Raw genomic sequence first — 26,718 nt, 5'->3', positions numbered from 1 at the left:
TGGGCCCGGCGCACGGAGCACGTGCCCGCCTCGACGAGCGCGTCGCAGGCAGTGCCGGGCGCCGATGGAACCTGTCGGCCACGCCGCCGCTGCTGCTGCCGCTCCGGTGGACCTGTCGCGCTCGGCGTCGGGCCTGAGTCCCCCCGGTCTGAACGGAGGCGGCCCGGGTCCCGCCGCAGCGGCGCTGAGCGGCGTGGGACTGAGCTCGCCGGGGCTGACTCCCCCCGGCCTGGGCGCGGGACTGAGCCTGTTGCCGAGCCTGTACGCCGGTGGCCGGAGCGGAGACTACGGGGTGCCGAGCAGCGGTGAAGCCACCGAGTGCCGCCTGGTCGAGTACCGAGGGGAGCGCGTGGCGGCCTTCGTCCAGAGAAGCGGGGAGCTCCTGCTGTGTCTGCCGCAGGCAAGAGGCGAACAGTCGTTTGCAGACTTAGCTAGAACGTGCTAAGGCACGCCTTTAGCGGCCTTGCGCAACATGACATATGTTTTTAAAAGGTTTTTAAAAATAAATAAAAATGAAAGCGCCCTGCCCGCACTGAGCAACATGAACCAGTGACCATTTGAACCAGCACGCGCATGACACTGCCATCAGAAACGTTAAACCTTCATACGTAGGAGGAACAAAATGCGCTTAAAGTGAGCTCCTCTTAAATCTGCGGAAGATTAATGTAGCAGAGTGAAAGCTTACCGCCAGCGTACGTGATAGGTTTCTGATGTTTTTCGCTTTGTCTTTGTGTGAATGAAGCATTGTTGATCCTTCTAGGTGTCTTACGATAAAGGCGGACGATCACTAACATTAAGGGTATAGTATAGGGGATTCATGTGGTATTCGGTAACCGGGCTGTCAACTTCACTGTATAAATACTCTGCGCCTTTATCAGAAAACAAAACATGACACCATTATTCTTTTAAATGGCTGTCAAAACCCACTTAAATTGAAGTTGCCATAAAACATAAAACAGCCTAATATTTTTCATTAATTACAAGCGCCTAATCGTGTAGTTTCTTGTCGTTGTTACACCACTGAAACCGACCACTCGCGCACTAGAAAGTTCAAATAACATGCGTGCATATGTGGCTATTAGGAAAGGGTGGAAGAAAGCAGAAAAACAAACGCACAGGTGGCGTAACTGCCTCACTGCGCAGCAGACGTCTAGAGAGCCTAACAAACGAAGTGTAAAATGTGACGTCACGATATCTAGACTTAATTTTGCCTTACGTTCACAGTTTGGTTTATTGGTTTATTGGGTTTCAACGTCCCAAAGCGACTGAGGCTATGAGGGACGCCGTAGTGAAGGGCTCCGGAAATTTCGACCACCTGGGGTTCTTTAACGTGCACTGACATCACTTACGTTCACAGTGTTGAACATTCAACGGCACCATGAAAAAAAAAAAAGAAAATTTGTTATTGAGAGAAGAATGGCAGTGTTTCACTTAATTCATGCCTCAGAATACTCGCATGTGACAGCATGCATGACAAATTTCCGAATTTTAGCCGAAGATATGACCATTTCTGGTGCTGAAATACACAAAAAGACACGAATGAAACAAAGCTAATATTTTTGATGATGTCACTGAGCTGTTCATAGACATATAGGGTAAGCACATTTAAAGAAAACGCTAGCGATACTATTCAACGGCCGCTGCATAAACAGGTGGGAAGTGTTTCACTTAGGATACAAGCTTCGCCGGAAGTCATTATATATGTGTTCTCAAATCAGTACAAATTTCAGTCATGACTTAACAATAAGTATGCTAATAATTCACATTTCAGGAGAAGAATGCAAAATGAATTCTGTCAGATTAACTGACAGTACCACTAAGCTCTTTCTGTCTGACAGGAATGTGCTGTAGCGCAGGCAGTAACAAGGGTCGGTGAAGACGCTCTTGGAATGAAATTATATGCAAGCTTGAGGCCGGTTAGGGGAATTCGACGTTGTTGCAACTCATATCACGTTATGTATCAAGTACTGCAAGCTTTCTCGGTCGGCTATGTGCGTAGTGCTGGGAAGTGAGATGTCCGTTCTACTTTGCCAAAGATGTACGAGCCTCTCGGTTAAAATAGATAGGGTAGAGCATATATTTCGGAAACATACGGCTACCATCTGCAGTGTTAGTTATCTGATGTGGGGCTTTAATTAATACGCACCGACATCGAAGTGACACGTGCTGGGTTAGTTCGTCAACCAGGTTCCAAACCAAGTGTAACAGAGCGCCTTTTTAATCATTCGCCGCACGGGTGCTTTCAACTCTTGCCGCGTAGCTGATTTCGCAGTCTGAACACATCATTCGCTCTGACTTATGTGGCAGCAATCGACCTCACAGAAAGTCTACCATATTTTTAGCTTTACTATTTTGTTCTGCCCTGCTAATGCTTGTGCCTAAGCATGCATCCAAAGATTACAGATTGAGAAGGTTACGTCTGCAGCTTTATCTCTTCACTGGGCGGTTAAAAAAAATGTGAAGGATGGAGTTTGACGTCCAACGCAAGAAATGGTCTATGAAGAAGGCAGGGGTGGAGGGCTTCGAATTAATTTGTACCACCTGGAGTTCTTTAACGTGAGCTGGCACCGCACAGCACACGGGCGCTTTTCGTATTTCCCCACCATCGAAATACGGCCGCCACGGCTGCTATGTAGCGTACCCGTGGAAGAGCCTGTACACAGGCGGTCAAGAATCCTTAAGGTGAAAGGTGAGCGCAAATACAAGTCAACCCGCAAAGAAGAGACAAGAACAAGCCGAGTACCACACACCAACTATCCCCAACTGAAGTTTTATTGAATACAGTCAGGGATTCCTAGTGCAGAAATGCGAACGAACGTTGGCGAGCTGGCAAGGCCGCGTTCATCGCAACTTAGCGCTATTCAAGAAGAGGCAAGCTACTGAGCCAGCAGCTGGACAGGCTTGGTCAGGAGGACCCCCGATCACACCACGCAAAACATCCGGCGAGCAAAGCGGATTCGGCCGCTTTTTACGCTGTTCAAAGTTGCGTTTATATCATTTCATCCCGCCCGATGTAAATATGGCCGCCAACCTGGCAATGCAATCGGGTGACACTTAAGTCTGAAGTGAAGCTCCGGCCCAGTTTTTGACCGCCACAGACTGCTTCCCCGCTACAAGGAAATAAGGCGTATAATTACTAATCACTAAACGAAAGTATAATAACGAGAAGCTTAATGTCTAGGACTTCTTTATTACGGTGAAAGATTAAAAGGTTGATCTCGTTTGCTGCTGCAATTGATTAGAGGAATAGTAAAGAACCCTGAGGTCCATGGGCTTCGGTTGCCAGCTGCTCATTTTTAGAGTTGTATCCTACTATAGCGTACCCTTTCAGTAGACAATCAAAGTTTTTTCATTGGCTATTTCAGAACACAGTCTGGTCGCTCCGCACTGAGCGTCATGAGAACCGACCCTTTCCAGTACACCGCATCATGGTCGCGCTTATATCAGAACTGTCGCATCCTCCGCAACCGCCGCTATCATCGAGCTCAGTGCGTCGCAGTTCTCGCGAAATGGGTATAACGAAACTATGGATAGGAGTATCGGGATTTGTTTCCGAACGCTAATCATGGTGCAGGACGGAGCAGCTTTCAGCTATAAGCCCAGTAGGTACACGAATGAGAGGCATGAGTCTCACAAGAGTATCGCAAGAAGGAAAAAACACAAATAGGGTTCACGTAAAATCTCGTAACATTCGCGAAGTTGCGAGATCGAAATAGGAACCAAGACAGGAAACAAAACCAGAACATGCTCCTGTTTCTTCCGCGAACGAAACCTATTCGATCCCCATGGCTCCTCTTTGCCTAGAAGTGGCCCTGAGAGGTGCCTTGTTTACAGCTGTTACCATGGCCCAGGCGCTTCCTCTGCAGTTAAACTACTGTATTTGGGCAAGCCACATGTCTTTTTATTGTGTCGCGTCAGCCACAATGCCCCGTTTCTACACTTTTAATTACTCCAGCATGAGCTGTAAACCGCTAGAGTTACTGGATGCGGGCACAGGAGGCGCTACTTGGAAGCTATGTTAGTTAAACTGTGAAGCGTCCGATCACCGTGATATATGCGCTGAATTCTTTGAAGCTCCACGGGAAAATTATTTTTAAAAGTCGGAACTACATGTACTCATTGAGCACACAAGGGCATGGGAGAGAGAGACTAGTTACGATATACAGGTATATAGTAAATCATGAAAGCCGAGTCACCGAAAGCAAGGAGCATAGGCGATTTCTTATTTGTTTTTAGTTTGTAGTGTTCATAAATGGGATATTAATGAAATGCTTATATTTAAAGATAACTGATTAAGAAGCAGAAGAATAACAACCAAATGCCGCCAGTGGGATCCGTACCAACTACCTCCGAATTTCGCGACCGTTGCTCCAGCAACTGAGCTACGGCGACCGCTGTCCAATCTTCTGATTTTGGAGGTATTTGTGTGTAGTATATATGTGTATAGTACATATGTGTAGTGTGTATGTGTAGCGTATATAATCCCTTTATTATTCTCCCATTTATGAACAGCGCAAACTAAAAAAATCATCCCCTATGCTCCTTGGTTTTGTTGACTGTTGGCTTCACTCGTGAAAGTACTGATTAGGTATATCAGTGGCAAACGAATGGATGCGTGCTCTCTGCTCGAGTTGCGAAAGCTGCTAAAGTGCAGATTGCTAAAGCTGATGGCGTATCAGTTATTTTGTCACTCACTCACTCACTCACTCACTCACTCACTCACTCACTCACTCACTCACTCACTCACTCACTCACTCACTCACTCACTCACTCACTCACTCACTCACTCACTCACTCACTCACTCACTCACTCACTCACTCACTCACTCACTCACTCACTCACTCACTCACTCACTCACTCACTCACTCACTCACTCACTCACTCACTCACTCACTCACTCACTCACTCACTCACTCACTCACTCACTCACTCACTCACTCACTCACAACTAACTAGCTAACTAACTACTACTTTATCGAACTTCGTCTTCACATTTGAGAGATCGATCCTTTCCTCGTTCTCTGCTACTCCTGCCTTCTTTAACAGAACCTATCTGTTCCATAAATCACCCGCGTCGTGTTCGTTCTTGACTCGCCATAGCAGTGCGCGTGTATCCCTGAAGACTAGTCGAGCCATCTCCGGGTCCCCTTCGGTGCAGGCCTTCGAGCTGTTCCTGAAGCACCTGGTGGGCGGCCTGCACACCGTGTACACCAAGCTCAAGCGTCTCGGCATCAGCCCCATCGTGTGCAACGTGGAGCAGGTGCGCATCCTGCGGGGGCTGGGAGCCATCCAGCCCGGCGTCAACCGCTGCAAGCTGCTCGCGTGCCGGGACTTCGACGCCCTCTACCGCGACTGCACCACGGCCAGGTGAGGGCGCCGCTGCTACTCGCTGGCCCGCCATTAGTTCTACCAGGCCTTGCGCGAAGGCTGGTAAAGTGCAGATTATCCGCCCACATAGGCGACGACTAGGTGCAGATCGGCGTTCTCACACCCATCGTCAGGACACATTTACTGCACCCCATACCCAAACGCACTGTAATCGAACGTGTGTCCGGATACACGGTATGCTGGAGGAGCAATGCGCAGCGGCACTTTCCGTGGTCATCATTTTCAACGCTGGCGCCGCCGCTGTGGCTCAGTGGTTATGGTGCTCGGCTGATGACCTGAAAGACTCGGGTTCAATCCCGGTCGCGGTGGTCGTACTTCCATGGAGGCGAAATGGTACAGGCCCGTGCACTGTGCGATGTCAGTGCACGTGAAAGAACTCCAGGTGATCGAAATTGTTATGAGCCCACGGCGTCTCTCATAGCCTGAGTCGCTTTGCGACATTAAGCCCCTTAAAACCAAACAAAATAACTGCTGTCAAAAAAAAAAAACTGACAGCCGATCTCGTTGTCGAGAATACATGTACGAATTAAATGCATTGCAGGAACGCGTAGCGCCTTTCATGGCGCCTCGTAGATTGTGGTATCTGGACTCGAGTCTTTTGGAGCCACCGCCATCAGCCTCTTCTCTTAGCTGGACAGCTCTCTGAGCTTCCGCGTGTTCCCCAGAGAACTCCATGCTCGAGATTTATACGGAGCCCTCCACTACCGCTCCTCTTTCTTACTTCTTTGACTCCCTCCTTCCTCCTCACGGCGTCGTTGACGCGTCCACTGAGAAGTGAGATTTACACACTGATTCTGAAAACCAATTTTTCGCGGCGCACAACGAACAGATCATAGATTATGAAGCGGTAATGCGCGAGAGGCTTCCAGTTAATCACGCAGCGTGAGATCCTGCGGCGATGGCCTACTGGTCTAAGACATCGGCAAGGCCGGCAATGGTTTGAGTCGTGCTTGAGGCTGAATATGTTTTCCTGCTGCATGCCATTCGGACGGAAATGTTCGGAAGTTTTCGGATAAGTTCGGCCTTCTATTCGGATTAATTACGGAGCCACTGTACTTGCATGTTGTTCATGCTGCGTCATGCTATAACCCAAGGAGGAGGAGAAGGAAAGGCGAGGAGGTTAACGAAGAAGAAATCAGTTTGCTACCCTTCATTGGGAGAAAGGGATGTGTGGATATAAAAGTGACTGAGAATAGGGAGAAACAGGAAAATGTCAGTCTGCGAAGTCAGTAAGCGTGAGATCAAATCACAGCCTATCGTGCAGGCCTGAAGTTCTCAAGAACCGGAGCACTGTCTGGATAGCCTTCACCACCAACGATCGCCGCGGCCACTGGCCGAGAATCTTTATTGCCGTCAGTGGGTGTGGATCTAGACGTTCCAGTGTATGACAGAGGGACTGCCCTTCGGCACTGTATGCAGGGCATTCATAAAGAATGTGTAGTCTCGTCGCACCCGCAGATGGCACATGCTGGGCTATTAGTCACTCCGATTACAAATGAGTAACGGTTGGTGAAAGCTACACCAAGCCACAAGCGACACAGCAAAGTTGCTTCACGTCGTAGTAGACCGGGTGGAAGCCGGAGCTTCACGTCAAGGTCTAGGGATTTGAAACGTAAGTTCGAAAATTGGCCGGAATTCCACGCGGCAAACATGACCTCTAGCACAAGTGCACGAAACCTGTCCGCCACGTCGGCTGTTGAAGTGGGGATCGACACAATCGCCACCATGGTGAGCAATTCTCGCGACCTCGTCCGCGCGGGGATTGCCTGCCATGCCTCTGTGTCCTGGAAGCCGCTGGTAGATAATGTCGTGCTTTTTATTGATAGCAGAGTGATCTGGCTCTCAGATTTCCGCGACCAGTTGCTCATGGGCTCCACGGCGAAGGGCAACTTGTAAGCCTTGGAGGAGCTGCTGTGGAAAGAGTGAGAATAGATCACTGCTGGGGACTGTGCTATAACCCAACATTCTGAACACTGCTTATAGCGTGTTCGTACGTTCTGCCGAGGAACGGAAGAAAGATAGCACTGGCCATGGAATGCAGCAGCTTGGCGAAAACACACGTGAAGTACAAGCGGAAAAACAGTGACGAAACAATGCAACGCGATCTAAGTAACCGCACCAGAAAGCGACCACGAGGAAATGAGTACGCGTTTTTCCTTCGTGGGGAAACCGACGTTCGGGGAGGCTTACTTTTATTTATTTATTTATTTCAAATACCTGAATGGCCCTCAGAAGAGGTCTTTGCGTGAAAGGGTACATTCTGCATAGATACATAAATTGTAGCGGGCATTAAAAAACCAAATAAAGATAATATTGCTAGCCCGCACCGTCTATGACACAACGGGCTCACGCACAGGCGTGCTTTCTCTAAACTGCGCGCAGTCGGCCTTCGATATATCGAAACCATGCTCCGCTTCCTTTCGTTTAATTTGCGAAGCAGTTGTCTGAAGAACGTGGGCCACTGTGCGAACGGCGTGAGGAGCCCCCGAATCATGCAGAGGAGCTTCCGCGCCGCTTCCGAAGCTCTTGTTTGGAGGGTTTAGGGACGTCATCCTTGTCACGGCCTAGAACTGCAGAACGTCGCGAGAGCCGCAGAAAAGGCACTGCACATCCCAAAGATGCTCCAGAAGGGGCCTGCATTCTTTTGCCAGAGACTGTACTCGCGGTAAGTGCCAGTGGCTTACAGTTGCGCGGCATTTTGCATTGCGCTTAACCCATATCTGCCTGAACTTAAGCAAGTTAAAAATTTTTTCAACTATTTGCAAAATGTTCATTTAACTTCAGAAGTCAGAATGTTGTTTTTATTGATGGAAATATTCTTCTCAAGACTAACCTCGGAGCTGTCCTACAATGTAGGACAGGCACTACGTATCGCGTATGGCAAAGCTTGAAACACCTGGCAACGATTCTAATGTCATATTTGCAAGTCTAGCTTTCGTCCACAGCATCTTCAACTGTGAGGAAAATGTGCAATATTGTAAGATACTGTTGCGAACATATTGATGGAAATGGTCTAAACTTCCGTTGTGGGGCAAAATCTTGCTTTTAATATTTGTCCTGCGTCCGCAACAAAGTAGTTAAGACTACCATAGAAAACCAATCGGGAAAGTTTTTGACGATAAATATCAGAAAACTACAAGAGTCCCGGGGAGGGATCTGCAGATGTAATGATTGTTGCGGGGAAATCTTACGATATGCGAAAGAAAACTGTATTCTTAAAAAATTTCCTCTAAAAAAATGCGCTTATACGGAATTTCTCGGCTTGTCATCACACGTTGGGGTTTTCTGATGCTAACGCGCAAATATTTGCTTTTCTTGAGGAGTCATGGGCTGTGCTTAGCTCTTCCAGGGTAGGAGCGTAAGGGCTGAATCGTGCCAGGTAATGAACGCCGACGGCCTATGGCTTCAGCTCCGCGTTTTCGGCACAACGTTTTTAATACCTGCAGCCCACATCTCGCTCTCATTACTCCAGGTACCTATAAGCGCGATTCAGGCGTCCACTGTCACAGGGAGCCAGTTATGCTAATTTCCTTTCCTTAAAATGATCGGAGTGTAAAACGTTCTCAGCATCAGCGCCAATGAACACAACGGACGCCCAAGGCCTATGGCTCCCGCTCCGCGTTGGAAAATTTCCAGCGCACACAGGACAGGGACAAAGAAGAGAACACCACAAACCCATTCCTTAGTCTTTGTCCCTGTCCCTGTCCTGTGTGCGCTGGAAATTTTCCAACATGCTGTACCAATTCGCTCGAATGTCAGTTTTTTCACAGTATAGTAGTCGATGCGGTGGAATCTTCTCACAGCTTTCAGTGAAAACTACCGGCTCTTTCTGAACGCACACAACGCAACGCTTGCACGGGAAAAGTTAAGCGCCTCTCGGACGTATGCTAGCGGGAACAAGATTTTGCACTTAAAACTTTTATACTCAGTAGGACACTTGGCACGTATACGAGGTAATCAAAATATGCGTGTTCTTTCACTCATACTTAAATCTCCCCAAAAGCGAAGGATACAGAAAATTAAAACATCCCCCCTTTCTGTCGCATACGCTTCAAAGCGGAACACCTTTTATGCTTGCCTATGCTTCCACTGAAGTTGTACCATTGCGCAAAGTTGCGTACGCGTGTTTTAAAGAATGTTGAGAAAAAATGGCTCGCAGTTTAGCATTGCTAAGCATGAAACACTGTGCGAAAGCACAGTTGTTTGCTGTGGGACACGACCGCCACGTACCTGAAAGCGTGATTGAGGTTTCCGCTCACCCAGAGAGCCAGGTATGCGCGTTTTCAGCTTGTTCATCATCAGCGCTAGTTCACTTAATGTACGATGGTGGCCTATGCTCCAGTGCCACGTTTCTGCAGCGATATTGTCAAAGCCAACGCGTATTGCTCTACTGCCGTGTTTCTGCTACAACGTTGTCCACTTCAACGCATGCAGCGCACATCTCTCTCTCACTACTACCATATAGCTCAAAGCGCGAATATTAGTTTCATACCAGTATTAGTTGCCAAAGACCATCACAAGATGGCTTCGTGCAGCGACCTGCGACGCAGATCTACTCGCGCTACCGCGGGTTCGGCTCCCAGTCGTGGATATTTATTTGATTTCTTTTTATTTATTACTTTCGCTTGGCACAAATCCACAAACACCGCAAGCATACAAACACCCCAAGATCTTGTTCGGGGATGACTGATCGGAATAGTGCTTTCGTATGAATAAGAGTTGCGTCTGACTAAGAAACAGCTCAACTATGAATCACTGTGAGGCAGCAGCGGCGGGACGATGAAGCATGTTAAAAAGCTTCTCTGTACTGATATATTTCCCTCTTTTTTTTCTTGGTTTGTTTGCTTTTTCTTAATCTTCTGGCTCTCGACATCGTGTAAGCGGGCATTCACTGTAAATAAAATATATCTTAACGCACGCGCGCATAAAGCACGAAAGTAGAACAGGTGCCAGGTATTTTTATCTAATTTCATTTTAGTTACTTACCATAGCAATGGCGGCATTGCAAAGAGGAGCGGTATCAAAAATAGAAATTTCAAGCAGCATGAAAACTAAATAAAGTACAAACACGAATATTCAGGCTGTCTAAAACAAGTAATTGTAAAATAAGGTAAAAAAACAAATCATACGAAAGGATGCAGCCAGTGATTTGACACATTTGGCGGAAGGCGGTTCCACTCAGCTGATACATTTGGGGTGAATAATATGTGAAAGAGTTACTCTTGCTCGTAACGATATGAAATTTGTGACAGTGGGCCAAGCGCGACGAACAGTGAGGTGCGACTGATAAACTGACGATTTACTCGTGATCATAGTGGACTTTTTCAAACAAGCTGGTCCAATACATATATTTTTCCTGAATTTCAAAGTGTTTTCCTGATAGATGTACCTCAGCTTGGGCGGTTTTAGTTGGACAAGGTAAAGCTTGTTCGGTTGTTCAGAACTAAATCGTGAGATGTAGGTATCGAAGGATCCCTGATAGACGAGACAAATTTCAACTATGGTCGAGTTAATGCCTTTTGCTATCACGGGCAAAACTTCCTCCGATAAGCAAAAAAGCAATCTAGGAGCATAGATAGAACGCCTGCCAACGAACACCTCTCTTCACGAACACACTCTCTGAGAACACGAAGTAGAGATAACAATAAGAACATTGCTCTGTAGTCCCTTTTTCTGTCACCCACAGTCATTCTTCTGTCGGGAGTGATGTGAGTGAGTGAAAGAGTGAGTGAAAGAGTGAGTGAGTGAGTGAGTGAGTGAGTGAGTGAGTGAGCGAGCGAGCGAGTGAGTGAGTGAGTGAGTGAGTGAGTGAGTGCGTGAGTGAGTGAGTGAGTGAGTGAGTTAGTGAGTGAGTGAGTGAGTGAGTGAGTGAGTGAGTGAGTGAGTGAGTGAGTGAGTGAGTGAGTGAGTGAGTGAGTGAGTGAGTGAGTGAGTGAGTGAGTGAGTGAGTGAGTGAGTGAGTGAGTGAGTGAGTGAGTGAGTGAGTCGGTCAGTCGAGCTATCAGTCATGCAGTCAGTACATCATGCTAGGTTCATGCTTTGTACACGCTTCTGCATGTTCACTAGAAAAAGTAGTCAAACTGAAACCGAGTAGGTAGAATAAAGGATGGATTGAGCTGTACAAGCCTCAGCATTACGGCAAACAATTCACGCCATATTAATGGCAATTTTAGGGGCTGCATCTCGGTCTTTTATACCCACATTAATTTCGGCTTGTTATCGACTCCGCAAACTTTGTCCCCTTCGATGTCGGCGGCCGTTTTGCAGCCACGGTACATGCCCCGGTGACAAAACAGTTCCTGCAAGCCGCCACCGCATCAGCCGAGCTCTCTTTACAGATTGACTAATGAGAAGGGAAGACAGGCGCAATTTAAGCCGCCGACAATTTATAACTCCGGCTCCCTCGAGCCTTCTTGAACGCAGGCCGCGCCGCTCATCCTTTATTATTATCTTTCTCTTCTTTCGCCGTCTCGACTGTCTTTTCAAGTCGGGCTCTCGAGTCAGAGCAGGATCGGAGCAGGGCAGGCACGCGCGGCAGCATCACATGTCTTCACCGCTAAACAACTCGGCAGAGTGCAGGATCCACGCTTACTTTAATCGCAAGCGAACGAAGGCGAAAGAATGGAAGTCAAGTGGAGACTCCCCGCAGCGCAGACAAGTAAAATATTCGACTAGCAAGAAGACCAATGCCACGAGTGAAGAAGGAACCTTCAGCGGCTCGGCGGGGACAATTATGAGAAGAGAGCGCGACAATTTTTCGCCGGCGGCCGGTTGTACGCAAGTACTAGGAAAGAGAGACGAAGAATTGCCCCCTTCCCCGCGCCCGCTAATAAATGCCTACCCCGGCTTTTTAACTCGACGACTGGGGGATACCAACTGCTGCTGCTGCTGGCGAGGCTGCAAGCTAGCGAGACAAAGGCGTGGAAAGCCTGCGCAGCGTCTGAGCGGGAACCGTTCTCTCCTTGACGGCTGCCTTCTCTGTGTGCCGGCACCCCCAGCCGCAGCATGAATGAAACGATCCGATCATTAGAGGAAGGGCGCTGCTCTCTAATGAGATGGCGGCGGAGAGTAGGCCAGATCAAACAGCCTGCCGTGGCGCGACTCCCGAGGGAATTCGGAATAAGAAAAGAAAGGGAGAAATGAAGGAGAGAAAGGGACGCTGATGCGGCTTCCAAGTAGGAGCCCGAACGCTCCTTCTAAAAATTGCTAATTGAAGAAAACTGAGTTAAACTATGTGGGTTGATGCAGGTGGTTCAGGCATGTAGTCCAGCGATAATGCCGTTGAGAAAGAAAAAAAAATTATCCTTCTGTACGATAACGCTTCATTCTGACTGCGTGCTGACCGCTGTTATTTCAGGGGATTAGTGATAAGACAATGTAGATATTCTAGCCTGAAGGCATGGGCGCAGTCCCTGATGGTTTGGCTATGCTCTTTTAGCTATAATCACTGCGTAGCGCGGCTAAAGGATGTATAGATGCATACAAAGGCTGATATTCGCTCACAAGGATGCACAAAACGGACAAAAAAGAAAGTATTTTGTCAGCGAATATCCTTCCAAAGATACGAAAGTATACTCGCCCTACGGTGCGACTCTGCAGACGAAACAAATATTGCGAATTCTAGATGATATCGAACGTATGGCACGTACGTGTTAGGGCGTGGGCGTGCTAACAATCACTCTAAACACGAATGCTCCTACAAGGGAGTAAAAGAAAGAAGAAATAAAGGCGAGGACAGCTTACTCTTTTTAAAACTTCTTTCTGTTTCGACTGTAGTTGATTACGGTGTCACGTTCTTTTTGTGGGGACAAGAATGTGAGGAGTGATTCCTAAATTCTTTTGATTCACTTTTTAATACACGACTGTCTCACTTCGAAAAATACACGAGGTCCCCAGAAGCTGCGTAGTCTATTCTTGCCAGGACATTTACGTAACTCGACGATGTTACAACTGCCATTAACACGATTTATTTATTCGGCCCAGTATTCCTTCGCAGCGCCAGCAATTATCAGCTCGCAAATGTGGCAAAAATATCGACAGTGCGTAAAAGGTTGCGGCGCTTTCCACGGCTCTTGTAGGTAAACAACGATCCGGCGCGTTGTGAGCGGGCTGCTCAGCTCATTAACCACAGAACTCTTTCAGCACGGTATTGCCGGTGCATTTCCTGAGCCATATGGCCCAGCTAGTAACCGATGTGTTTCTCCTGCTCTTAGCTGTGTCACTGATGGATGCCTGTTTTCAGGTGCAATTGCGATAAAAAAAAAAGTCCATGAAACTGCGTTTGAGCTAACAGTCCGACACTGCGGAACTTCAGGCTTGAAGCCGGAAGTTGAACTTGGTGCTCAGCTAGTTGGTGACTCATTCTTTGAAAGTGCAGGTAGAGCTATATCAGCTTTTAGTAGCGTTGTTCTTTGCTGTGTCGTCCTCAGGCCCTGTGGTCTTCCTAACAGCGCTATCTTCTCTTTAAAAGAATCTGTTTTATCATCATATGTTTCGGTATGCTCTGAAATTGACATTTATTACTCGCCTGGATAATCGCAGTATGCGCTTACAGATAGACTGCGCTGTTTTTGCTTGTTTATGGCGGCGTTGCTTGTAAGTGAAGTTAATATAGGGGACGCTTCTACACGAGTCTCATCATAAAGCAATGAAAGTAGACACGCGCACCGTTTAGACGCATAGGTTTCCCACTCCTCCCAGTTCTCGCCCCGGTCGGCCGCCCAAGCGCTCCGGCATCCTGCTGGGCCTGGCAGGCACGGCGCAGCATCAGCCGACAGGCTCCGCCATGCCCACCCTGCAGGCCATCAAGAAGCTGAGGCCCGACGGAGACTTCGCCTCCGCATACGTCAACGGCGAGAACTACGGTGAGGCGCCGCACTGTTCCCCGCGCTACGAATGGGCTTCCGCGAACATTGCCGGTGAATTTCAACGCGCTGCGCGCTAACAGTAACCAGCCAGGCAAAGCACTGCAGGACATCGAACACTGTCTTTTTTCTCTTTTTTTTAACTCATTCCCGCAGAAAAGAAAAACAATATTTGCTTCAAAATTCCCGCAGAGCAATAATATGAGTATTCGGATGCATTTTGTATAATCGTGATTACGCGACATCTCTGTTGATTCACATTTTAAGACGAAAGCCTTATACATGCCACTGTCGACGAAACCCGGCGTCGTTGTCAGCATCCAGGAAACCCCGAATGACATCATCAGCAAAGAATAAAAACTTCTTACGAAGGTGAAGAGAACTGAATTAAGTAACTACAGATTGCGAGAACAAGCACGCAACCCATAGGCCACAAAACCACTTTAAAATAACAAAAAATCACGGTATTTATTACGCTCAAATAATGTTGTATTTATGCAAGAAGTATTTACGAAGCTTTTAGGAAACGACATGAAAGACACCTCGAAAAAGGCTGAGCAACAGAGCACTAGACGGGACGTAAAGCTGAGCACGCCACCAAGAGGGAGTGCCGTTCCGGTTTAAAGTCTGTCTGTTCATAAACCTCTCAGACGAAAAATCATTTGGCAGAATTGAGATTTCATTGTTTAGGCCACAAAATCACATTGCTCCTTGACGAATAAGAGTGAACCTGTGTGCATGCGTTGCCTTACGACTGTATGCTAATGGATAGATGTGTAACTAGAAAGGAAGAATATATATTAAAAAGTTAGTTCTTTGGCCTTATGAAAATTTGGCCTTATGAAAATTTATGAAAATTTGATTCGTGAGCAGATATCGATTCATCAGCCGATAAGAAGCGTTGCAGAATCATTTTTTGTAGTCACACATCTTCGGTTTGTTTTTAGTCCCTTAACTATGATTCATTTCACGCTTTTTACCGTCATCTTCATAGAATGTCCCTTTGAAAGAGAAACTGAGGAGCGAAAATTATTTGCAGCAAAATATAGCCCTTGATAGCGATATATCCACCTGTATTGATCGGACTGAAATTCGACAACATGCCATGCTTTATTTGTAATGTCTAGAGCACCTTTCAGTGCACTTAGCCAAGTTTCGTAGGAACAGGAACGTGTAGAATAGGCACGAGCGATCAGAAGGGCGCTTCACCGGACGCGCGGGTTCTCTCTCCGCCGACGGGGCAGATGACTCCGTGGACAAGACGACGCTGCTGCTGAACTGCCTGCGGCAGCAGATGGCCGACCCCCTGGGCCGCGGCGGCCAGGGCCAGCCGGGGGGCGTCCAGCCACTGCTGGCCAACGGGAGGCCCGACAGCGCCGGCAGCAGGAACGACGCCACTTCCACGCCGTCGCTCCTCGAGCACCAGCGCCCCTCCGTGCCCGTCCCGCACAAGGCGTGAGTGTTGGGCTCTGCTGGTTGCTTCCTCCTTCCTCCTTTCCTTCTTTCTTTTTACAGCGAAAGCTGTTATACGGAGCCTGTCGAGGCCGGGGGTATACGCCGTCAGTTGTATTCACTGACTATACAGTTGAACCCAACTCAAGGATGAAGCCTCTTTTCCCCGTCAAAGGACCCCCTTCCAGCCAGTGGCGTTGGCTGATTCTCGTGACCCTCCTATAACTTTACAATGCAGGGAGTGCTAGATGAAGGGGGATAGTCCCCTCCCTCCATGGTCGGTGACAGACCCCTCTCTCCATTGTGGCGTCGCTCCCTGCATTGCCACTCTAGCAGGTTCACGAGAATCGGCAGACGCCAATGGCTGGATGGAAAAGGATCCTTTGACGGGGAAAAGCCGCTGCCTTCTTAAGTTGTATCCGACTATAGTTTCATGTCTGGCAGCGCAGTCCCAGCGTTCCTTACGCGCTCGCGACCGCTTTGGCTTCTTTGTGGCTCAGAGGGCAGGTCGCGCGGTAATGTGTTGAGTAGAATTGTTAGCTACTGGCGTGGTTAGCCCTGCAATTATTCTGTCGGCATTGCTGCATCGTAGTGACACCTAAATATTGATTGTAAGAGTTTTGGTACAGACCTGTCACCTAGCAAAATTACACCGACACGCGCACAAACACTCACAAGATAGGCATCAATTGCTGCTGTCACCATTTTGAGCCCAGATCAGTGTCTGGAAGAAACTTTAGAAGGCGGAAACTCGTTTGTTCGTACTCGTGCATTTCGAAAGAGAATTTGGCCACCATCTCTGTTGATTCGCATTTTACGAAAATCTGATTCATCACCAACTATCGGCAGTTGCTCATCAATGAAATCTTCCTAAAATATGAATCGACAGAGATGGTAGTCGGTGGAGGTTGATCATAATGTCCTGCATAGAAACGCTTTACACGCTTACCCTGAATACAGACGTGGCTGACAGCTGTAGTTAACGGCCATGGCAGGACACCTTACATATAGATAATATGACACCGAAGGCCACGCATTCCTAATCTGCGTCAAGTTTGGACAGTTGGGATGGAAAATTTTTGGCAGTTAGAATAGATAAACGTTCATTTCACAGACCACAAGACGGCACTCTTAAGAACGTTATTCGAAAAGAAGATACGCTTCAAATCATGAGTTAAAAACATGAGGAATAAAGAAATTGCCGCGAAATTATGTAAACTGTAAGAACAAAATTTCCTCAATACCTGACTTAGCTATAAAAATAGCATAAGAACTTCTACATTCAATAGGAGAAATTTCCCAAAACAGCTGCGCTCTTATAACGCATTACTGGCTATCGTAATTTTTCTTTGAGGTTTCGCTGTGTTTAGCTCACTACGCAGCAAAGCGTGAACGCTGGACAGTGTTTTTGTTTATTTTAACTTTTTTTCTCTATCTTTCACCACAATCATAGGGGTGTTTTGTCGCAGCTCTTTGAGCACAGCTGTCTTTTCCACGTGTAGTTATTTGCAATGGCCACATGTGTTGTGAGGCACAGGCCAAAATGTGGGAGGTTCAAGATTTACGTCAACGCGGGAAAGCATATGTTCCCTTAATAACGCCCCCCTTCCATTTTTACTCTTCATACGTCGGCGTTCTGGTAGCCACTGAACTGTTATGTGTAAGTGAAGGTGAGCGGTTAGATATTTCTGGTACCACTCATTTCTTCCGTCGTATCCAGCAGGACATTTGGGGGTTTACAAGAAAATAACAGAAACGTGCAAGTATGAAGACTCATAACAATCATTTGGCGATGAGACTAATCCTTTCTATTTTTAAACGATAAGACTGGAAATGGCATTTAATCGCTTTCTTTTTTTAGCGTGTGCAAAGTACCTACACTCGTTTTCTTTTTATATCTAAGCCATCTTGCATAAAATACTTGAAAACAAAAATACAGTTAGCGTATGTGCAGCAGGCATTTCTTCTCGCAATTGTTGCAGCTTTGTACAGCCGTCTCACCCCTTGCCAAAAAAATGGCGGTAAAATAATCGATACACCTGTGGCTGCGTCCAGCGGATTATTCACGCTCTGTAACATCCGGCAAATAAGAAGGCATTGCAGAACGAGATGTCCAGACCATACGTTCCTCGGCCAGATTGCAGGACGAATATTCTGGTCGTGCTGAAAAGAAAGCAGTAAAGAAAGCTTAGAAAGACGTCTCAGGACTTCAACAAGAGGCTAAAAATAAAGTACACTTGTTGCAAAAAACTTGTCTAATTTGTATACATGAATGAGTTGGCGAAAGAGTTGATTTCTTTCTTCTGCGATACGAAACTAATTCGGGCATGAAAAAAAAGAGGGGGGATTCGACAGCAACAACATTTCGTGAAATAGGCAACTCCAATACTATGGTCATTTGTGGAGATTAAAAACGTATGGAGAACGCGTCTGCAAGCAGGAGAATAGCATAAAGGGAATTTAAAAGGAAACGTGTCTGCTGCCTCGGAAGATATCGATCACAGTGTACGCTAGAAGTGTGGATGGAATCTACAGTTTGGAGGAAATATATATATATATATATATATATATATATATATATATATATATATATATATATATATATATATATATATATATATATATATATGAAAGAAGCCAACAGCCACAGAAACCAAGGGGCACAGGGGATTTTTTAAATTAATTTATTTATTTTGTGGTGTTGATCAATTTAGAATATTACTGAACATGTCATCGCTTAAAGCTAATTGATTAGAAAAGCAGAAGAAAAAACAACCACTGCCGCCGGTGGGATCCGAACCCACGACCTCCGAATTACGCGTCCGGTGCTCTACCTCTGAGCTACGGCGACGGCTGTCATATCTTCTGCTTTCGGGGATATTTATGTTTACAAGTAACCTAACCTTGAGAGTGTTCATCAGCGCCACCCACGTTCATAAGCGGCGGACGTAGAACGTCCTGAGTAACCGCAGGTAGTGACGTAGAACGTCATCGAACGGAGAGGGTGGAAGCTGCGTGAGAACCCTCTTATGCTTCCTATGGAGTCAAGGCTGCCAGAACCGAGGCCCTCGCTAAGCAATTAAGCAAACAAGGGAAGGGAATGAGGGGCTCGTTATAAATATGAAAGAAGCCAACAGCCACAGAAACCAAGGGGCACAGGGGATTTTTTAAATTAATTTATTTATTTTGTGGTGTTGATCAATTTAGAATATTACTGAACATGTCATCGCTTAAAGCTAATTGATTAGAAAAGCAGAAGAAAAAACAACCACTGCCGCCGGTGGGATCCGAACCCACGACCTCCGAATTACGCGTCCGGTGCTCTACCTCTGAGCTATATATATATATATATATATATATATATATATATATATATATATATATATATATATATTTCGCAGAAGGGGGATTCAGTGAGTAAAAATAGGTCTCCTCGCTTTGTAACACGCATGCGTGGTACCTATTTAAAGTTCTCAACTACATACTAACTATAAACAATCTCCTTCATCACAGTCTCCCATCATACGCAAATCACGAATATTATAATAGTAACCGAAGAAAGTGTGAAATGCGTTCCATCCAAACTGCCTTCGTCATGCTGGAGAGATGTACACGGTGGTCTACCTCGCTATTCACGTCGGCGCCACATTCTTTTCCGGTTTGAGCAAGTTTCTCCTTCATATATCTCACTTCACAAATCAAGGCAGAAAGCCACAGAGCGCTCCATAATATAACCATTCGTTTCTTTTCAATTCCATTGCTTTCCAATTACGCTCCCGTACCGGCACCTGTGACATCGGAGGCGGGACGTCGCTTGAGTGAATGACAATAGGCAAAATATATTGCAAATATAACGAGACTGGAATACACTCGTTCTGTTGTTCGATACCAGGGATCACGCATCGCAACGACTGCAGCTTCTTCATTGGTAAACGCCGCCTTAAACGCCCCATCCGGCCAGCGAATTGCACTACTTGCTATCTCTAAACTGCGCCTCCACAGGCGGCACACTTACCTACGATTGAGCGGTAAAAGAATCAATTCGAAAATTAACCTTTACCCTGAGTCCATCACTTACACTGATTACACGAGGGACATACTTCTACTATTATCAGAAAATATCGATCACCATGCCGACTTCTGTATAGCGCACACATCGTCCCGCATACCATTGGGAACACGCATCGAACCCGCACGACTTTAAACAATGGGTTTCTATTTCGACGTCCAAATAAATCATCACTATATACTGTTCGCATAGAGGGATTACGACTGTCAGTTTGCAGTAGCCCTGAATTTAACCTGTCAAAAAGCGTTAGAAGTTGTTCAGGCATGCCAGTGCTCACATGTATGTTTCCCTCCTTTTCGGCAGCGCGACCGTGCCGCCAGAGCTGGGCATGGACGACAGCTGTTACATGTCCATGGAGCAGGGACCACACGCCGAGGGCAAGTCCGCCGGTGGGGACATACGCGGTGAGTGACGGCTGTGGGGCGGTACGCAGTCACAGGCGAACAAACTAGAGGCATCAGCGAGCAAGCTGGAGCGCCTATTGGTGGAGCGCGAATAGAGCTCGGTCTTAGACGTCGAAGTGAACAAAGAAAGCCAACCTGATTTGGCCCCAGCAATATGCAAAATTTTGTCTCTTTAACGATGACCTCGAAAAATCAAACAGGAGGATATGTGACGTTCGGTTAAGCGGTCGCTTTAGTTTTTTACGTGTAAAATAATAAAAAAGAGAATACCTAAGAGTGAGCTGTCTATAAATGTATATAATAAATTCATTCGCGAAACTTCATCAAGGTAGAAGTGATGAAAAAGGCTTGCATGACTGGCATGAAAAATATTCCCGAGCTCGCATTCTGCTTTTACATAGCGATATTTTTTACATTAGAAACAATCGCAACCAGAATAGACGTAAGCTCGGCTCGATATTTGCCTATCACTATAGCATTATCATTAGCACTGTAGCTGTAGCATTAGCTCTCACTTTGTCGCTATTGTTGCACTGCCAATCCTGGATACTCACGCAATGTTGTCCACGTCTTAAGCGAGAACCCTTCAAGACAATATACTGCGAACTTACCGCGAGTGCTATCGCATATTTAACGGCAAGCTATATCAATATGCCAGTGCCACATGATGCGGTATTGGAGGCGCGGGAAGCCAGCGCGCGACAAACATCTTTTAGAATCTCCACCATGAAACCGGATCGCTACAAGAGTGTTTTTAACGCATGCCAGTCAGAGCGCCACCAATGGGTGACAAGGCCCGTTGTGGCTGGTAATCCGCGGAGTCCGAATGAAGCCATGCAATCCAGGAAGCAGAGGGGTGGGTGCCTCCACACTCTGACGGCACTGCCACACTGCGCTACAGGGCTCCGACGTACATTTTGCCCGTTTGGTTTGTAACGTGTATCTGTGATACCATGTTTCGTTTTCAATCTCTGCTGAGATGATTAAATGGAGATCAACAGGATTTAATTCTTGATAACGGCTTACTTTAGCTGTTTTTAATCCGAAAGTGTAGTATCAAGGCACGTAGAATTTTGGTGAAACCCTTTTATTCCCGATGCTTGATTATTCGTGACTGCATAAGCAAAAGCTACTGGATGAAGCGATGCATCTGCATGTGTGCAACTGCTGGTTGCTCGAGATGTTTGCAAAAGCACCATGCTTCTCCACATTTTTTTTTATTCTTCTCTTCTGCACTTGCCGTTTTTTTAACCACAGGCTGCTTTGTTACCTTGGCTCTAAGTTGGCTACGAGCTAATAAAGAAACTTCTTGATGCTGCAGAAAGAGAATTTGGGTATGCTTAAAAAACAGCAGAGGATAATTGGCACGACCGCTCGCAAGTGCAATTTGACTTCTCTTACGCGTTCATGAATTTGAAGATAACACGGCAGAAAAACATTGTGAGAGTTCGAAGGAGTAATTGCATTACTCTAACAGAATTCTGCTGAATAAATTATTTTTGAGATAGCGAATGATGTCACGCACTACTTTGCGGACTAGTTGATTTAATATGTTGTCTGTTATTTCTCCACTGTAATTGCGCAAAAGCTATTTATTAGTTTGCCTATTTGCACTCCAAAGGCAATTTAAGCCAGCTTCAGAAATATTTCTTGAAAACTTTTGGGGTACGTACTATAATACACACCTGCATTTATTCAATAAAAGAAGGTTCAACAGAGAATTTCTGAATGCGTACGCTTACATCGTGGGAAAATGGGCCTTAAAAACTCTGAGTTTTTTCACAGCTGTGTTGTCACGAGTCCCTTTATTCCTTATCGTTGTCTCAAATGCAATGTAATATTTTAAGCGCGGTACTTTTTTAATCAGTTTAAAAGGTTTGCAATTAATTTTGACTTATGTAATTTGTCATCAGGAAAGGTAATTGACAGCGCAATTCAGTTAGCTGTTGAGAATAATTTTTTACATATATGGGAGAGCCGGCTGCACGTTTCAGCCGGATACGCCTTCGAAGCAGCCGCTCCGCATGCAAGTCTACCGCCGACTGACCGTGGCGCCATCAGTGACGGATCCGGAAGAACTGGGCAGCAAGGTGATGACAGCCAGGACGAAGGTAACTGGCCAAAAATACTTATTCCCTGACGCGATATCTACTAGCCAAAGATGAGTAAACGGCGGTCAACATTGTACAACTTTCGGGTCTTGAAAAAAATTATGAGCTACAAACCTTTACACAAGCTTCTCACCCTTCGGTCAGTCGGTGCATTGTCACGCAACATGAACGGAAAATTTAGAGAATAAAAATAGATACAGACTGTGATAACACAACCGGCTTTATGAGATCGCTATAAATCCGGTCGTGGGTGGGAAATAAACACTATTGTTGCAGTCAGCCAGGTGCAAGAAAGGTTTTTTTTTTAAACTCACATTGTATGTAATAACCAGTTAATACTAAGTAGGTAACTGCTGAGCTATTGAGGAGAAACAATTTTATGTGCTATGCGATAGGGATAGCGAGTACAACGACGGAAAATAAGAAAAATGTGATAATCTTCATTTGAGTAGATCGATGCCCATAAGCACAACTTGCGGGTCCCTGGGGTTTCTGCAGGGGATTCGAGCAAGGGTAGCTGCTGTCACGACGAGCTCTTGGGCCCGGGGGAGGCCGCAGCCACGCCCCCCATGGCAGGCTTCCCCGAGTCGCTGCAGGAGGCCGCTCTGCTTCGCGCCTACGACGTATACTCCATGGAGGCTCTGCTCAGGAACATACAGGCGCTGCTACGCGTCGCCGCCGACGGCGCCAGACACCATGAGAGGCAGGTGAACCTCGAGAAAGGTGCGCCAAAACTCGTTTCGCATCTCTTATTCCTTCACATCCTGCTCAGGATGGCGAGAGACTATTGCTCCGCCGCTCTTTAGAGGTGCTGAATCATCATGAGGTAGTCTGCCACAGAACACTAAGCATATCTGCATCGTCATCTATGGGCACTGCTACGGCGACAAAGTTCTGCGTACTGTGACGACAGGCGTGCGTGTGATATCATTGGAATCACCGCCACATCCTAGTTCCTAACTGTAACGACACGGTTGACCCTGAAATAGCATAAGCCTTTATGTAGTTGGGGGAAAATTTTTTCTTATTCTGTCAAGTAGTAAGCAATGACAACATACTGTTAATTTGCTCTCGCGCTAAGTATTCACTACTACATAATAGCAGTTGACTGTTCGCCAGTTCGCGTTTTTTTTTTTGTTAGCGCTGTAAACACAAAATGTCAACGCGTAATATTCACGAGTAATTGTCTCGCGATGGTGACAGGGCAAACGCACCCGAAAATAAGAAAAAAACACTCCAAAGTACATTGCTTTTGAACCTGCCTTTCTTTCCATTTACTTTTGTTTTGGAAGCAGGCCTCCGATTACACTTCTGGCAGCGTGTTCTAACAATTTTAAGCCAGTGTTTGCCATTGCGTAATTATTTCCGCATTATCTTTGAACTGCATGTGCACGTTATTGATCGCTGTCTAATATGGTGATGGCATCACAGTTATGAAATTCAGCACGCTAGAGTTCCTTGCGAAAGCTAGTCGAATCCTTTGCACCTTCGGCACCGGGTCCGGCTTTAACGCTGTCGAAAATGAACTTTGTTGTGATATGTGTTGCCTTCTGGTTTTCGCTCCTACATCAAGGCCTTGCTCAGAATCGCAGGTCTTCTAAGACTCTTTTATCTTCCACCATTACAGCTGACAATTGTCCACTCGCTCAATCCCCGGCCCGACAAACGCGCCACCGACTGAGTCTTGCCTGTAGAGCGTGCTTCACCGCAACAAGGTTATAACTGCAACAGAGCAACATACCCTTTCACCAGGCCGCCCCTTTTTCCTTACAACAGCGGAAAAAAGAACTGCACGTAATGTTGATCTTATTATAGACGCCAACTACTCAAAAACAAGAAGAATAAAAATATGAATTGAAGGTGTTAAATATTAAGAAAAAAGATAAGAACGCTCTAATTACTGTCGGGGACAAAAGTACCCAGGACATGCCATCGGGAACCGAAGCTGATAGCTCTGTGATCAGCCGCTGGCTGGAGACCACGCTTGTCCAAGCAAAAGTCGTACTCAAGTGCTTTGATGTGTGCTAGTGATAGCAGGTGAAAGCTTATAAACATGGCAGCTAATAGGCAAAATCGCTTGTCATGCGCTCTGGAGAATTTTGTCCCATTTTGTCCCTCATAGCACCAGTATGTATGAACCGCCTACTTTGTACACAGGTGACAAGCGTCTGGCACTGCACTACAGTGCCGATAAAACAGGACCCTGAGGCAAAAAAAAATAAACATTACTCACACGAAATGCACACACTCCCATTTCGCAATGACACTTTCGTCTTTGCGAAAGTATGATGCGCTCAAAACCTCTTTGTGTGCAAAACGAGGGGTACTGCTTATACATCTTTATTCTTTTTTGTTCTGTTATCCGTTCAGCCGAGCTGGGAATGGAAATTCTACGAGAGCGAGAGCTACGCGAGAAGGTGGAGAAACAACTCGCCGAGGAGCAGAAATTTCGAGGTGAGGACAGAAATTTCCTGTTCATAACTTGCCGCCGTAACAGAGGTTGACCTGGAGACATTTTATTACTATTCATGTTAACCATCAAAAAAGCAAAACAACTATCACCAGGACATGGGTAGATAGACAGAAAAGTCAGTTTTTAGGGAAGGAACATTCAAGCTGTGATTCATCTCACTGAACTGCAGTGTGCTATTTTAGTTCTTTTTTAACGCATGTGAGGACAGAAAAACTTAAACCTGCCCTCGCACGGGGTGTTTCGCAGAACATTAATGAGGCAACTTCAAGAGTCGATGCTTAACGTTTAAAGAAGTTGTTCCACTGAATGAGTTATGTCGTATTGCCCCCCCCCCCCCCCCCCTCCCATACCACCACGCACAGTTCTGTACCAGAGGCGGCTTCGGAGGGAGCGCCGTTCTAGGCGTAAGGTGCAGGAGCAGCTGCAGAACGAGATCAAGCGTAGGCTCAAAGCGGAGGAGAGCCTTCGAGAGGCCTCGGCCGACTCCGTCCGCTTCGTGGGAGGTCAGTTCCTTCTCTGACGTCTTCTCTCGTTTTCTGTGACGATCGAAACCTTCCACGAAATCTTCCTTAATACTGGTTCTTTGCCTTTGTTTTGCGCCTCCTGGCTCAGCAAAGGCGTATTGCATTTGCGTATGCTACGATAGAAATGAGCCTTACCAACTAAAGCCGACTGAGGGAAGCTTAGCAGCGGTTTGAAAGGCCATTTGCAAATGCAATATCAGTTCATTCAGGCGCGCAGCACCGATTGGTGTCGCGACAAAACATGGAGATAACGAGTGAATGTAACAACTTTTGAATTGTTTTAGACAGCTCAAAGGTCTTACACTGTTAAAACGTCCTGCTCGAAGTAATCAGGCTGAATTAATTGCAAAATCGAGCGATGCCTTGGACTTCCGACTTATGCGACATAAGTGGACGCTACGAATACCGAGAATTTTTTCGGGCGGGATGCTCTTTGCTTGTTTAAGCATTTGCATGTAAAAACCTTGTTTTCTCTTAAAAAATATTGAATGCATATGACATAGTCTACTGCATATTATTTTTTTTTACGTATTATACATATTAGAACTTTGTGCCTTAAACCAAGTAAAAATGAGTTTTACAGCCCTAGCATATTCTTTCTGTTTCGTCTTGTCCGGAAAAAAAATTACAACTGTTTTCTCTCCTATTATGCTCTATTTCAGAGTCCATGGAATCAAAAGAAAGCTCGGACCCGGAATTCAGACTCGACGCTGAGCAGAAGATGCACGGTAAGGAGACAGTTTATGAAACCACTAGTTTCGTAATGGAGATTAACGGTTGACGACAGAAAGTGCGTCGCGACGGGCACATTTCCTGAACACCGCTTTTCTGTTGAGAATATTCTTTCTTTTTCCTTGTTTGCGGACTCTGTTTTCGTTCCTTTATTGTGCGGTATACGCTGAGCGAAAATATGTTTCTTCCTTCTCTGCTTCTTTCCCGCGTGCGCCCATTCTCGTATAAAAAAAAAAATGAGAGAAAAAGCTAATAGTCACCGTTTGTCAGAGACTACTGGTGGCTAGAAAACAGTAATAATGCCCCTTTTGGTCACCCAGCATGCCTGATATCCCGAACGAGTGTTGCCTAGCCATACCAGAGTTGTTCTCACTAAATGTCTCCTTCTCACTAAACGCATCTCTCTCTCTCCCTCTCTTCACTTCCTGCGATCCCTCCCCGTTTCCGGTGGCAGACTGCGCCATGTCGGTGTACGCCCCAGAACCGCCCCGGTGCAGTAGCAGCCCCGGGAGGTAGCGCGGCCGCGACACCGAGCGGTCTTCGCCGCTGGGTAGCGGCGGCGCCTCCTTCGCTTGACCGGGCACCGACACCCGCCGCTAGAGGGCGGGTGCGGGAGCGACGACGACGACACCTGGCGCCGGTGCGGCTAAGTTCGCATAGCGGTTGCTGAACAAAGTACAAGCAAGGAACGCTGACGAGT

The 26,718-nt window shown here is 46.5% G+C and overlaps 1 protein-coding gene across 1 annotated transcript; it reads left to right on the top strand.

Moving 5' to 3' along the window:
* The first annotated feature begins 59 nt into the window (after window positions 1-59).
* Window positions 60-26,718, top strand: LOC149371425 (dachshund homolog 1-like). Its single transcript, XM_089585167.1, has 11 exons — window positions 60-400; window positions 5,160-5,368; window positions 14,090-14,253; window positions 15,498-15,708; window positions 20,078-20,178; window positions 22,173-22,289; window positions 22,788-23,012; window positions 24,660-24,743; window positions 25,125-25,265; window positions 25,949-26,014; window positions 26,473-26,718. The coding sequence occupies exons 1-11, from the start codon at window positions 65-67 to the stop codon at window positions 26,532-26,534; spliced, it is 1,716 nt and encodes a 571-aa protein (XP_089441293.1). The 5' UTR covers window positions 60-64; the 3' UTR covers window positions 26,535-26,718.

This window comes from Amblyomma mixtum, chromosome 1 (assembly GCF_055824585.1).
Source record: "Amblyomma mixtum isolate Tamu chromosome 1, ASM5582458v1, whole genome shotgun sequence".
NCBI classification, from domain to species: domain Eukaryota; kingdom Metazoa; phylum Arthropoda; class Arachnida; order Ixodida; family Ixodidae; genus Amblyomma; species Amblyomma mixtum.
Note: the sequence above shows the minus strand (reverse complement) of the source record. Positions and strands in the feature narration are given on the sequence as shown.

What these genes read in the sequence shown, in the direction of transcription:
- LOC149371425 (XM_089585167.1), top strand. Translation starts at nt 65, where the DNA reads ATGGAACCTGTCGGCCACGCCGCCGCTGCTGCTGCCGCTCCGGTGGAC. An exon ending in TGATGACAGCCAGGACGAAG is followed by an intron (nt 22,290 to 22,787) that starts GTAACTGGCCAA and finishes GGGTTTCTGCAG; the next exon opens with GGGATTCGAGCAAGGGTAGC. An exon ending in CGAGGAGCAGAAATTTCGAG is followed by an intron (nt 24,744 to 25,124) that starts GTGAGGACAGAA and finishes CACCACGCACAG; the next exon opens with TTCTGTACCAGAGGCGGCTT.